At 39.6% G+C, this 13976-nt stretch overlaps 1 protein-coding gene across 2 annotated transcripts in view; it reads left to right on the plus strand.

The window, feature by feature from the left end:
• pik3r2 (phosphoinositide-3-kinase, regulatory subunit 2 (beta)) overlaps positions 1-13976 on the plus strand; it is a 36209-nt gene that overhangs the window by 14287 nt on the left and 7946 nt on the right. For both annotated transcript variants that reach the window (XM_023267636.3, XM_023267637.3), the window contains exons 3-15: positions 5278-5370; positions 7391-7465; positions 8025-8174; positions 9304-9514; positions 10676-10761; positions 10848-10950; positions 11224-11322; positions 11488-11668; positions 11905-12024; positions 12581-12723; positions 12918-13094; positions 13222-13293; positions 13443-13613. In XM_023267636.3, coding sequence (XP_023123404.1) covers positions 5278-5370; positions 7391-7465; positions 8025-8174; positions 9304-9514; positions 10676-10761; positions 10848-10950; positions 11224-11322; positions 11488-11668; positions 11905-12024; positions 12581-12723; positions 12918-13094; positions 13222-13293; positions 13443-13613 — 1681 coding nt within the window. The remainder of the gene's footprint in view (positions 1-5277; positions 5371-7390; positions 7466-8024; positions 8175-9303; positions 9515-10675; positions 10762-10847; positions 10951-11223; positions 11323-11487; positions 11669-11904; positions 12025-12580; positions 12724-12917; positions 13095-13221; positions 13294-13442; positions 13614-13976) is intronic.

Below are 13976 nucleotides of genomic sequence, written 5' to 3' on the forward strand. Positions count from 1 at the left end.
ATACTGATATTAGAACTTGTGTATTTCTTGTTATTGACCTTTAGAAAATGCAGGTCAATTTCTCCAGTGAAAAGACATGTGTACTTTTACTTTGAAAAACTGTTTTATTGCACAACTACCACGTCCTTTATACTGTGGAAATAGAAGTAGGGTTGGAACGAATAGTTAACGTGTCTGACTAAAACCAAATGAAACAAATTCAATGCTCCATTAGTTGGTGATTTTTTGCATTTTTTTCATGCTAATTCATTCTTCTCTGAGACGAAGGCTTTACCTTGTGTAGCTCCCCAATGTGAGTTGCTGCTTGATGCGAGCGTCAGCGATTTACAGCACCTAATGCAAATTAAGATAAGATGAGGTAAGCCTTTCCCACAGTGGGGAAATTTACAGAATTATATAAAAGCATGAAGTACCTTCTCACAGTCCAGGACCTAACTCTGCAAGTCGACCAAATTTACTGCTAATAACCTCTGTCTTAATTCACAGTTTAATATCTTAAATTGCAGTGTTGTAGCAGCAGTTAACATGAAACACAAACACCCATAAATTACAGAAGTACACAACGAGCATTTTAATTGTCTTTATTGTTAGTTAGCACTACATAAACCTCAAGCTAAATTGGAGTTATTGAAGTAAGTATTCTTAGCCAATTAGTCGATTAGTCGATTACTCTTTTCAATAATCAATAGATTACTCAACTACCAAACCAAACCAAAATAATCGTTAATTGCCACTCTAAATGGAAGAGGAAGCACACTAGCAAGCAGTCTAGCAACAATGAGGATTATTTTTGCATAAAATGGAAACTTTATTTGCAACCTTTTTTGTGCATTTTGTTTTTCAGGGTGCTTTTGATAGAAGAATAATTATCCTTCTGTTCTCTTAGTAGCTTTAAATACAGGATGTCCCAAAAAAATTGATATAATTTCATCACCTAATAATTTGTTTAAAATTTGTTTGCTCCTTTTGCTCAAAAAAGTGTAATCATTTTTATTTTTCTGCTTTCAGGAATAGACATGCCGTTTACTGCAACAGAAAAGGCGTTCTGTGTATTGAAGTACGCCCAAACTCAATCAAATGTGAATGCGCAAGGTGAATTTGTTAGAAAATTTCATAAACAAGTGCCAACAGGAGGGTAGATTTGAAATTTGTAGCATAAAACGTTTTCAAATTACATTTTATTACCATCAAATTACCATCCCCCAGAATTTTTCATTTGAAATTTGTAGAATAAAACATTTTGTGTCCAAAATAAATCCTATTAAGCATCATTTCTCCTGACCATGTAGTCACTCCAATATGGACATCTTAAATGATGACACCCTGTACAACATCATGTTGTATTTTCACAGTAAACATCTCAATGAAACTATTCTTACAGATTTAACAGCACAATCTCTGCACTAAAGTTTCTCCTCAGTGTTGCTGTAGCCCTGTAGAACCACATCCAGCACAGTGCAGAGATCACTCGGTTACTCGCTTGTACACGTGTGGCTTTGAAGTATGTTGTGACAGAGGAATGGACGGTGTGCTCGGTCATGATGCATGGCCCGTCTACATAGCTGGGATGCAGCGAAGACGTGTAGCCGTGAAACCTGACCAGCAACATACACACTGTTACACACCATCCGTGAGCCAGACACCAACTGGTCTTGTCACCACCGCACATAAGAAACGCATTCAGGGACGTGGTTCAAAATGTTTGGCAAATTTTATCCTCACTTGTTGGTCATGCAAATTTAATTACAATTTAGCCTTGTATAATATTTAAGGACAATGAAACTATAAAAACTCAGTGAAAAAATAGCTTTGAAAATAGAAGAACATTTAATTTAGACTTTAATACCCAAAAGGGAGCGTTAATTTAGGGTCTATCATTTAATGATATTGGCAAACTCAGCAAGGTTATATTTCTGCAGACAATATAAAGTAATTTTACGCTGCTGTGGGATGTTTAATTACACTGAAATGGAAAAGGTTTATGTGCTGCCAAAATATGTTTTTCTCTTAGCTACTGAATGCACATTTCATTCTTGACTTGGAAAATAGCAGTTTGAGATTCTAATCTGAACACGTTGAATTTACTTTTCAACAAAGACCATGAGATGGAGTTGGAAAAACTTTGTAGATTATAAAATTCTGGTTAATTTGTTGAACAATTATTGTGTTTTGTGGAACATTAATGGATTTCTTAGCTGTGCCTTGTAGAAAACCTTTGAATTCATTTTTTTCAGTAGGTTACTCGCTCATGAGCATAGTAAAACATTAATTTACAGTAGTACCTCCTGACTATTGAGGATCTATTTTATCCTTAGTAGCCCAAATTGTAAATTGGACAGTGCTTTTCCAAATACGAAAGTTTTTACCCCAAAACAAATCACAATCTGTTGTAGTGGTACTTGAATGCCACACCCTAATTTTAGTGCTTTTCAAAAAGACATTCACATAAAATCAGCACAAAGTGACGGGAGCTGCAGTGAGAAAATCCCAGAGGTTCGATTCGACCAGTGAAATCCTGTGAATGAATTCTCTGCACTTGGAGAAGCTTCACTTTCTGACACTGAGCTCTGAGTGGGAGAATGCAGCAGAGCCAGCTACGCATTACATAAGCACACTGATGGAGAAGATACCGAGCAAATATTTAGCTTCGCATAGCTTTGCTTCGTGCGGTCTGCTTTTGACTGTCCGCTGCTTGCCTTGGGCTGAGCGAGAGCGACTCAGTGCAAACATACAAACACAGGATTTGCAGCGTTCGTCCGACCTTTACGTTTTCAGCTTTGTTTGTAGATACTGCACATTACACATGGCGTTGTAGTGTTTTCACTAGCACAGATGATTCTCGTGATTTGCTTGCTGTTAGGACTTTGTGAAAGCTTCACTAAAGAGAAGCCGAACACGCAGTCGTGAGATCTTGTCGGTAAAAATCACTTGCAGACTTATAAGGCTCTGAATTGCACCACAGGTTATGTCGTGTTGAGTCATGTGCCCTTCTCCCAGTGTGCAGTCTGGTAAAGAAGTGCTTCTGAGAGACTAGCCAGTTGCTGTTATGTTGATGTTTATCTCTCTTTTTCCATATCTTTCCCAAACCCAGAGAAGACTCCAGGGCTTCAGCTGCTTTGGCAGAAAGGAGATAAAAGACTCCTTCACATGAAAGTTTGCAGTTTCTCTCACTCCCCTCCCAATCGTTTGGAATACATTCATTTGTGGTTTTTATCCTATATTTGTATTTATTTCCCTGTTTAATTTTATTTCTCAGTTTTATAGCTTCGAGCTCACCTACCCTCAGGTCCGTATGAGTTCCATGAAGACTGACTTCTGCTGAATAATTAATGCTTTCTAAAGCAATAGCATTTGCATTTTGCGGCATCTGTATTTATGACAGTCCAGTCTTACTTACACAGTTTGTATTTACTCTGGCAACACGTCTCTAATCAATCAACAAACACTATATCCACACCTCAAAAAAGATATCCAAATTGTAATTGGTCCAGTGTTTACTTCTCCACGGTCATACATCAGGACAAATTACAATGCATTAAAAGTCAAATATAAACAAACAACATGTATATCAGTATTTTCCTGACACAGCTCTGTAGTGGCAGCATGAGTTGTGACTCTTGTATGTCAGGTTCGCAGGCAAAACCTCTTAAACCAGCCTCAGCCCCCATGTTCATCTCAGTGAGACAACATAGGGAAACCGAGCATGGACGATGACACAAAAAGCACAGAAAAAAGCTTAACCTTGTACATTTAGACAATAAAACTTGTGTTGCTTTGAGGACTTTCTGCATTTCTTAAATCGTGTCTTAGTTCCCGTCGTCGCAGCCCTTTGTGTTGCAGAAACACTGAGGCTGCTGTTTGCATCCTATTTCCTACCAACAGTCAGCACCAGCAGTTGTTTCATTTAGTCATGAGCACAGTCTGTCCCGAAGCAGTTTGTGTGCCGGAGCAAAGTTTGGCAAACGCAATGGTGGCTGATTGGAAAACAAGAACGCTGATAAACTATTTTCTATTTTCTGCCAACTGGGGAGCGAGATCAGGAAATGTTCATACGAGTTGGAAAACAGTGACACAGAATTCGTTTTGTGCTAACATGGATATAAAAGCTGTATTGCACACTTGTAGGAACAAATGCTATGAGCCAAAATGGCCAACACGCATAAAGAGCAGGCAGAGAAAGACAAGGAATATAAGAGAGAAAGTCCACAAAGAGCAGGGATGGAAGAGAGTAAAGCAGAGGGGGGAGAGAGAGAGAGAGAGAGAGAGAGAGAGAGAGGCCGAGAGACCTTCATAGAAACTGAGAACCGGAGAGAGCGAGTTGACGGAATGTGCTGACGCGGCGTTTCTTGTCTGAACTCCCCAAATTAATAATCAGCAGCGGTTTAGCCGAGTCGTGCCAGGAACAGGAGCCTGCTGCCAAGCCCCAGCCAGGCCAGGCCCTCCCCACTCCCAGTGTTACCCCTCACCCCCCGACTCCCCTCCTCCAATCCCCCCACAGGCCGAGCTCACAACCCCGGTCTTGTATAGGAGGCACTGCTGCCCGCCTGTCCTGGCCGGGCCGGGCCTGGCACACTGCCACAGGGCTTTTGCTTGTTCAGGAGTTTTGATTAAATCCTTTATTGTGCTCCACTCACGCAAAGAGCTAAGGCGAAACACCGAGCAGGACGAAGTGGAGGGGAGGAGAGAAAGCGAGAGGGGAGAAAAGAAAAGGGAAAAAAAAGGGAGGAGGGGAGGCAGAGAAATGGGATCTCTCGTTTTTTTCCCCCCTCTTGCTTTCTCCTTTTCTCTGTCGCTCCAAATGAAAAGATGTTTGATTTAGTCTATGGGGAGTAGTAAAGTAGATCAATTTTTTTCGCGCCCAGTGCAGTCTGTTTTTTTTCTTTTAATTTTCACTCCTGAATAAACCCTCCTGTCTTACTTTTGTGCGTTAACTAAATTGTTCTGGTTTTATTATCATGTATATGATAGAAACTACCAACTACATGCATTTCAAACTTTTCTTTCTGTTTTAATTCATGTTAAGAGTGAATTATTATTCAACAGCGTGCAAGCAAATGCAAAAAAAAACCCAACTCCCAGCTCTTTTGTAAAATGCTCATGAAATAGATACTGAAGTAGACACTAAACTCCTTCTAAACTCTATCACGTTTTATTGTCCTCCTCACAGATTTTATACATACTCTCAGCATTATACACGCTCTATATCTCCAGCTGCTCCTAGTTAACAGTGGGCTTGTCAGTGCAGCAGTGTAACCGAGATTTGTGTTGTTGTTTCAGCTGTTTCGGTGCCGGACCTGAGCGAGCAGTTCACACCACCAGAGACGGCTCCCCCAGCCCTCGTCAGCCTGGTCCAAGCCATAGAGAAGAGAGGTATATCCACGAAAGCCCAGCCAACGTATTCATCTGTCGTCTGTCTCGTGGACTCCCTGTCTGCCTCGCTGTCTTTCCGTCTGCGTGCGACCGTCTCCGATTCTCATGCCAGCATTTGCACAAGTGTAGACGTATAGACAAGAAGAACAGATGCACGAGTGCTTTCACGACTTCGTGCACATTCACAGCACTTCGTCAGTCTGTAACTTCACTAGTTAGTGAGTTAGTGACTATACGTTTCCTACATTTAAGTTCAGTGTGATTTAAGTCTGAGCTGTTCTCACTGACAGTCCTGCACAGTGGGTTTGATTCACACCATGTTATTAACAAATAGAGCTCAGTGGGGCTCCATTCACAGTTTTGGCTTTTTTTCCCCTCTGTCTTCCCTTTTATTTTCTCTCTGTCTTTCATTCACAAACATTATTTTAAAAATCCACATTTCTTAAAGCCCAAGACATCTGCAAATTGCTTACTGCTGTTTAGATAATCTGTTTACTGTCTTTTAAGACAAATAAAAGCATTAAATCATAACAGTGGAGGAGCATAAACTAATAAACTTTGGCATTTTTAGTTGCAGATAGTTGCAGACAAATTTTCAGTGGATTGACCAGTTTATCATTTATTTAATGATGCAGGCATAGACATTTGCGCATTGTTTGCAATATACAACACTTAATCTGTGTCCTCCTTTGTACACTTTAGAATTACAGATTTTGCAATTAGTGCACAAAGAATCCACATAATACATCAACACTTCTAAATAAACACACCAAGAAACCTTTAATATTTATTTTCTGTGCAGCTCTCTCACCTGAGCTTGCTATGTGGCTCATCAGCAGCACAAAATGTAAATAGTGTAATTAAAAACTGTTTTTGTATGCATAGTAGCTTTATTTATTTACCATAAATTCTCTCTCTCTTTTTTTTTTTAAAGATTGCACTCAAACACAGCTTTCATTTTTTCATGAAGTTATTGTCTCTTATTAAATCTCTAAGACAAGTTATGGGAGCAACGTTTTTAAATATTTTAGAGGTTACTTTTTTATTTAGAAAAAGGCTGGTATAATTACTATATTATATTGTCAGCTGCATTCTGCAGCTACTCTGACCAACCGTTTCTGTTATGTTGCTTACACAATATACTGGCTTCTAATCTACGAGTGAACCACACATTTTAATTTTTTTTTATTGGTGCAAATATTTAAATATTGATGTGTACTAGAAGGGCGACAGAAGGTCTGTCTCTGAATGTAAATAACATGTTGTCGCAGGAATATTGAATTACCTCTCAGTGTTGGGTGCATACACACTCTGACTGCATGGTGTGGTTTTCACAGCTACCTGAGAGACTGACTTGTCTCTAGGAACTGCCTCCTCGATGCAAACTGTCTAGACAAAGTGTTTCTGAAGGATTTTTTAAAGTCTGGGAAATGAGTAATGCAGTCATTGGAGTTAAATGGAGTGAAAAACCTTACAGGGTAGTTTTTTCTTCGGTTTTTCTTTGTTATTAAACTCACAGGATATTTTAGCTACACAGACTAGTCTATTTTCAGTAGAGGGTTTTAGTTTAGAGGTTAAATTTTCTGTTTTTCAGAGACTAAATACATCTCTATTTTCCTCTAAGTAAAGGACAAACAAAAGGGAAACATAAGAACATTTCTTGGCTCTGTTCTTATAAATATTGCTTTTGAACTTTTGAAGGACCAGCCTCCTCCCAACTGATTGATTAAAAAATAAAAACTGAAATTTGTTTTTTGAAATTAATACTTCCCAAAACAATATCAGGTCATGTGCTTTATCACGCACAAGTTATAAGACATTATCCAACTTACAGTTAAACATAGTGACAATCCTATTTTATTGGGTTATTATAGGAAATTAGTTTTTTGTGGGTTCAATACTGCTGCTGCAATTTCTCATTTCTAGTTTGTCAAACTCTATTATATTTTTTGTACTTTAACAAATCTCTTCTGTTCCCAAATGTAAGCTTTTACTTCACTTGTCCTTCTGTCTTTCTCAGGTCTGGACTGTAAATCATTGTATCAGACAGTTTGCTCCTCCGGTTCAGACAGTCCAGTGTACAGCTTGAGCTCTGGTGAGTTTGATTTTGTCAGTTGTTTTTCCATAATATACGTATTAATCTGTTTTTGTGTTCATATCACGTGCTAAATTGGATTCCAGGGAGTTCAGTGGACATATTTGAATTTTTATCTCAGCCTGCCTGCAGTTCTTCAGTCATATTTCTGTTCTATATCCCCAATAAGTGAAAATTAGTAGTCCTCTACTCTGGACATTTCAGCAGATCCCAATCAGGACTTTGATCACTGGTAAATCTGTCATAATTGTGTGAGATTGAAGGCTGCAACTAGTAGTTAGTTGCATTATTAAGTTATTCAATTAGTTGTTTAGTCTGCAAAATGTTACTTGTGTCGTCTGACCAACAAAGATATTCAGTTCAGGATCAGAAACTACTCTTTGGAGAATGTAGTGTTCACTTTCTCTTCCCAGAGTTTCTCAGGCTGCCTTTTATTATATTTCAAACCTAATACAAAATATATACAGCAGTCTGATTCAGATTTGTCAGTGCTTGCTTGTTTGAGTTTGGGAGCATTTTTCCATGTAATAAATTTGCCCTAAATGTGTTTGTGGTGTAGAGAGTGACACGGGTCAGAGGGATGTAGATTACCTGTCTGAGAGTGTCCTGCACTACTTAAGAGACCTCCCATCACCTGTCATCCCTCCATGCATCTACCCTCACCTTCAAACTGCTGTGATGCAGCAGCAGGTCCTCCAGCAGTCAGCAGGTAGGTCAAATCTCATGTGGAAATGCTTAAAGTTGAACCTTTTACTGACTAAACGTGCAATTTTTCTAATGAGGAAAGGGTGTCCTTTTTTTTTTTTTTTTTTTTTTTTTTTTACCATAATGGTTTGTTAATGGACGACTCTGATGTCTCAGCTGATACAAACGGATTCTGTACATTGCTGCTGGTCATCTTTCAAAACACACCCTTATATTTTACATCCGCTGTGAATTATGCATCTTAAGAGAGTCTCAAGTCTCTGGAAGTTGATGTTCATACATTTCTTGCATTGAGTTAAACTAGTGGTGCCATGAACTTTGGAAAAAAAATCATTCATCAGTCTAAAAGCCCATGGTGTGCTTTGGAAAATGATCTAAAGCAGTGTGACGCAAATGCAGTTTGCAGTTAATGGACTAAAACATGCAAAACCACAGGTATGGTCCTTTAAAACACTATTATCCTAAATCCCTTAGGTCTCTAGACAGCTGTAGCTCTTTCAACAGTCATATGACATACTTAAAATATATTGTGCACGTGGGAATATTTTTAGCTTGTTTTTGGACTCAGTAGTGTAGTTATGTGCAAAATAGGCAAAACAAAACAGACCGATTAGGATGGAGAACTCATACAGTGCAGAGAAAATGGCAGAGCACTCTTGGTGAATAGCACAAGTCCTAAAATGAACTGTATGCTGCTGATGTTGATTTGGTGCATAGAAAGGGCCCCTTTCAATGCGTCAGTGACTGTAATTTAAGTAAAAGAAGTGCACAAGAACTGAGCTCAGCCTTGTATGCTGCTGATTGAGTTCAGTCTCATGTCAGCACTGAGAGAATAGAGTCAAGTGTCAGGAGAGGACAGGCTCCCTGAGGCATGTTAGAAACGCTTCAGCTGATTCACCTCCACACAAAGGACACCATGATTTAATTTCATACATATATTTAACCTACATTTCAGAAACGCACATTGGCCCCATGCTTTTCACCCTCTTGAAAAATGCCCGAGATTGTAATCGATCTAAGGATCAAAGACGCTCCTCAGATTCCTCTCACTCGGCCAAATCTGATAAAATTGCACATAATTCTCTAAACATAATTACATATGGATTCTTTTCATGGTTGGATCACTGTTCCAGATGGAGCAGTAGCTGGTAGCCATGACAGAGAGGTCAGCTCGGTCCTTGAGAGTTCCACCGCCTTCCCCCTTCACCACCGTCTCACCCTGCAGTACCTCCTCACACACCTGGCCAAGGTCACCCAGGCTCAGGCCAGCAACGGCCTCGACACACACACTTTGGGAAAGATCTTTGGCCCGCTGCTGATTCGGACAGGTCCTTCTGCCCCTTGGTAAGTTCATTTTTCTCTTATAGTGTGAAACAAATGAATATATTGTAAAGTAGAAATGGTGATGCAGGACGCTTGGATTTGTGAATTCTTCAGGCAGTAGGCTACTGTTAGCAAATGCAGAGTAGCAAATCTGTGTCCGATATTTTGCCATTTTCCGATTATCGGTATCAGTATATTTATTGATCGATTATTGATAAACTGAATGGGCTACGTCCTCTCTCTGTCTGTCGTCACTCTGTGCTCTGAGAAATGTCTCTCAAGCAGCAACTGCAAAAACTGAACAAGAAACACAAGCTGGTGCACAAACCAGGAAATTAGCTGCTTTCAAAGTAGCTAAGGCTGTACTAGCAGCAAGCTGCGAAGTTAGAATGACCCTGAAACAAAGTAGCAATAATTAATCATGCTTTAAGATCTGGACCTTAGTGGGCAATAAAACTGATAGAACAGTGAAAAATTCAGAAAACAGAGAACGTAACTGCAAGAGACAAACTGATCAATCTCAGTTGATCCTACATTAACAGAAGAGAGCATCTGTATTCAATCACTAATATTTCTATTTTACATTCTCGGGTATAGTCACGCTTTTTGATGAAGAAGCCTAGTTATGAGGTTCTCTGCTACCACATGCTGTTAAAAAAATATATTTGAAGTATAGTGTTTCCAAATATTGGTTATATGTCTTTTTAAAAACCCATATTGATTGATTCCTATTCTGGAGTTTATTAAATGTGTGAAACAAGCAGCTATTGTAATTTTAAGCTCATAACTCCTTTAAGGAGTAACTTTTGTCTGTCTTTCTGTGCGCAACATTACTCAACAACAGATTAACAGATTTGGATGAAATTTTCAGTGAAGGTCAGAAAAGACACAAGGACCAACCAAGTGATTAGATTTTGGCAGTGATGCCGCTTATAGTCTGGATCCACAGATTTGTTAAAGATTTCTGTATCATTGTAAGATAGCGGCACAACGTCACTGTAACTATGACAACAAGTGAAAGCTACGTTAGCTGCCTGCTGATGATCACATGATTGCGATCCTACTACAAATCGACTGTTGTGGACTTACCAGGATTTATCCGTCGGAAACCATATGACTGAGCAGCCTTGGCGGAGTGCTGCGCTCTCTGAGTGCTTTTCTTGTTTGTTGATTGATTGGCAGGTTGTCATCAGATGAGGAGTTCCCTGTCTTGGTGGTGGAGAGGCTGCTGATAGAGAGAACTACAGAGCACGACCTCACTCCTCCAGGTAAGTTAGTTCATTTTTTTCCATTAGTAGAAATATTTTTGATGGTGATGTTTGGTTGTTTTATGGGTGTCTGTGTCTGTTTCCAGTTCTCCCAGCAAAGCCAGTCAAGTCAAAAATGACACCATCAGCCATGACAGACACAAGCAGCCTGCTGAATGATGCCGAATGGTACTGGGGAGAAATTTCCAGGTAAATAATTAAAATCAACTCTTACTTCTCAGAGGGAATTTTGCATTCCCTCGCAATTAATTCTTTTTAAATTCATTTAAAGCATTGGGTTCGAAACATGTCATTCTTAAAGTTGCCATTTGATGTTTGTAGTAGCCATCAGATTTGCTAAATGTTAGGATTGCTTGAAGGTATACATGAAACGGCACTAGAAATATTTGTTCGTTATTGAAATGATGCTATGTAATTATCACCGCTTGTGTTAATAATATAAATACACTGCTATATTTGCAGAGAGGAGGTGAATGAGAAACTGCGAGACACTCCAGACGGTACCTTTCTGGTGCGAGATGCCTCGAGCAAACTGGAGGGCGAGTACACTCTCACCCTCAGGTAAAGCCACGCCCACTGGCTACTTTCTGAACATCTGCAGTACTGACATACAGCACTACTGCAGATTTACGACCGGATTAAAGAAATATGTGATTCAGACATTAGACATGTATGACCATGCGTTATTTCCTGCCATGCTCACTTGGCTCCTGTCTCCCCCTGCAGGAAAGGGGGGAACAACAAGCTTATCAAGATTTATCACCGAGATGGGCGGTACGGTTTCTCAGAGCCTCTGACCTTCCTGTCTGTAGTGGAGCTCATCAATCACTACCGCCACGAGTCACTGGCTCAGTACAACGCCAAGCTGGACACCAAGCTCCTGTACCCGATCTCCAAGTACCAACAGGTAGGTGATGGCACATATTACATGGCATCTGTTGATTGCAGTAAGAGTTTTTAAATCCACATCACAGACTGTGTAGCATCTAATTCATCCATTTAGAAAGCAGACAAAGGCTCCATGTTTTTATGAATGCCATCGAAAATCCAATCACCAGTAAATTTGATCTGCTCAAACAGTGTTTCACTGTTTCACTCATTGAAGTGGGGATTTTGTTTTCATCTCCTTTTTGTGTGTCTCAGCTGGTGAAGGAGAACAGCATAGAAGAGGTGGGAGAACAGCTGAAGGTCTATCATGAGCAGTACCAGGAGAAGAACCGCGAGTACGACTCTCTGTACGAGGAATATACACGCACCTCACAGGTAAGAGCTACGCACACATGGATGTATTAACACACACGCATACAAGATGATGAGTTAGAATTACGAATCCTAATCCTTTTGAAAGATGTTTAATGGCTTCTGACTGAATACACTAAAGAAATATGTAAATTATTAACACATCCAGTGTGTCCTGAAGGTGAAATAGATGTTGATGAATATGTTTCCACTGGAGAAATTTGGTTAGAGCCAAAGATAGAATGTAAATTAACTGGCGTTGTGTCTAACAATATAATAATACATGAAAAATGCAAAATTAAAACAGCAGATTGCATCATAGCTTTGTGCAGTAGTGCGTCAACTTACTGTTTTCTGCGTAAGTACAATATGAAAGAACAAAAAAATTCTTACCGTTACCCAGAAAACAATGGATGAATATGGAAATATGAAGACTAAACTTAAATTTATATTGTGTAAGGTTTAAAGTAGGCAGAAAGAAGGCATAATGTGTGTTATTCAGCACCTTTAGACTGACATAAATACTATAAAACATCACAGTCACAGTCTCTTTCTTTGTTTCTTTCTTTGTTTTCCACAGGAGCTGCAGATGAAGCGAACAGCCATCGAGGCCTTCAATGAAACCATCAAGATCTTTGAAGAGCAATGTGAGACTCAGGAGCGATACAGCAGAGAGTCTCTGGAGCGATTCCAACGCGAGGGCAACGAAAAGGAAATTCAAAAGTATGTTTCTGTGCAGTTGATACAAGATTGTGAGATTCTCAGTGATCCTCCTTAATTCTGCCTGACAAACAGCACAATTTCAGTTGAACAAATTGTTTTAATGAACCACAAAACTAAACCCAGCTGCTAAGTTGGAAGAACACTTTGTCATTTAAAAACATTACAGATATGAATTTCTAATTGTCTCAAATCAGGATCCAGAGCAACTCAGAGCGGTTGAAATCTCGTGTGAAGGAGATCCACGACAGCAAGCGGAAGCTGGAGCAGGACCTCAGGCAACAGGTCTCTGACAACAGAGAGATTGACAAGAAGATGAACAGCCTCAAGCCGGATGTCATGCAGCTTCGCAAGATCAGAGACCAATATTTGATGTAAGGACAATAAAATAAACATTCCTCTGTGCATGAACAACAAAAACCTTTCAAATATACGCACATATTTGCATACTTTGTGCATATTCGCTCATGATATCTTGAAATGTTAAATGTGACTTTTCAGATGGTTGACACAGAAGGGAACAAGGCAGAAGAAGATCAATGAATGGCTGGGCATAAAGAACGATGCAGATGAGTAAGTGTTTGAAAACGTGAGATGGCTCAGCAGCTTGTTCTGTCATGACTGGATGCTGCAGCAGTAACTGAGGCGGTCGTTAAGCTCAGTGTTCTGTTCGCGGTATGACACGATCTTGAGTGTTTGCTGCATTATTTGTGTGTCTTCAGCTCCTACTCGCTGGAGGAGGATGAGGGCTCACCCCACCACGATGAGTGTACCTGGTATGTGGGCGACATCAAACGCACCGATGCCGAGAATATGCTGAGAGGCAAATGCGACGGAACCTTTCTCATCCGTGAGAGCCAATCACAGAAGGGCTCCTACGCCTGTTCTGTAGTGTAAGTTTGTGTTTTTGCTCTTTTTAAGGTAAAAAAACATCCAGCAAAAAAGTTACATTGGTGATTTAGAGTATTCTATTTTTTTATTCACATAGACAAGCTTTTAAAAGACTATGGAAAATATTAGCTCTTTACATGATTTTTTTTTTTTTTTTTTTAACAATGGATCTTTATGCTTATTGGTAGGAACGCATGTGTGTGTGTGTAATTGTGTGTGTGTGTGTGGAAAAGACCTCTGAGCTTGCATTGTGATAAAGGGGATTTTTTTTTTTAAACTTGAAAAAATTTAGGGAAAACGAGAAAACATACACTACTGGCCCGATATTGGCATAAAAATGTAATATCGGTCAATATCATTATCGG

The sequence above is a fragment of the Amphiprion ocellaris genome, chromosome 10 (genome assembly GCF_022539595.1).
Source record: "Amphiprion ocellaris isolate individual 3 ecotype Okinawa chromosome 10, ASM2253959v1, whole genome shotgun sequence".
Classification (NCBI taxonomy): domain Eukaryota; kingdom Metazoa; phylum Chordata; class Actinopteri; family Pomacentridae; genus Amphiprion; species Amphiprion ocellaris.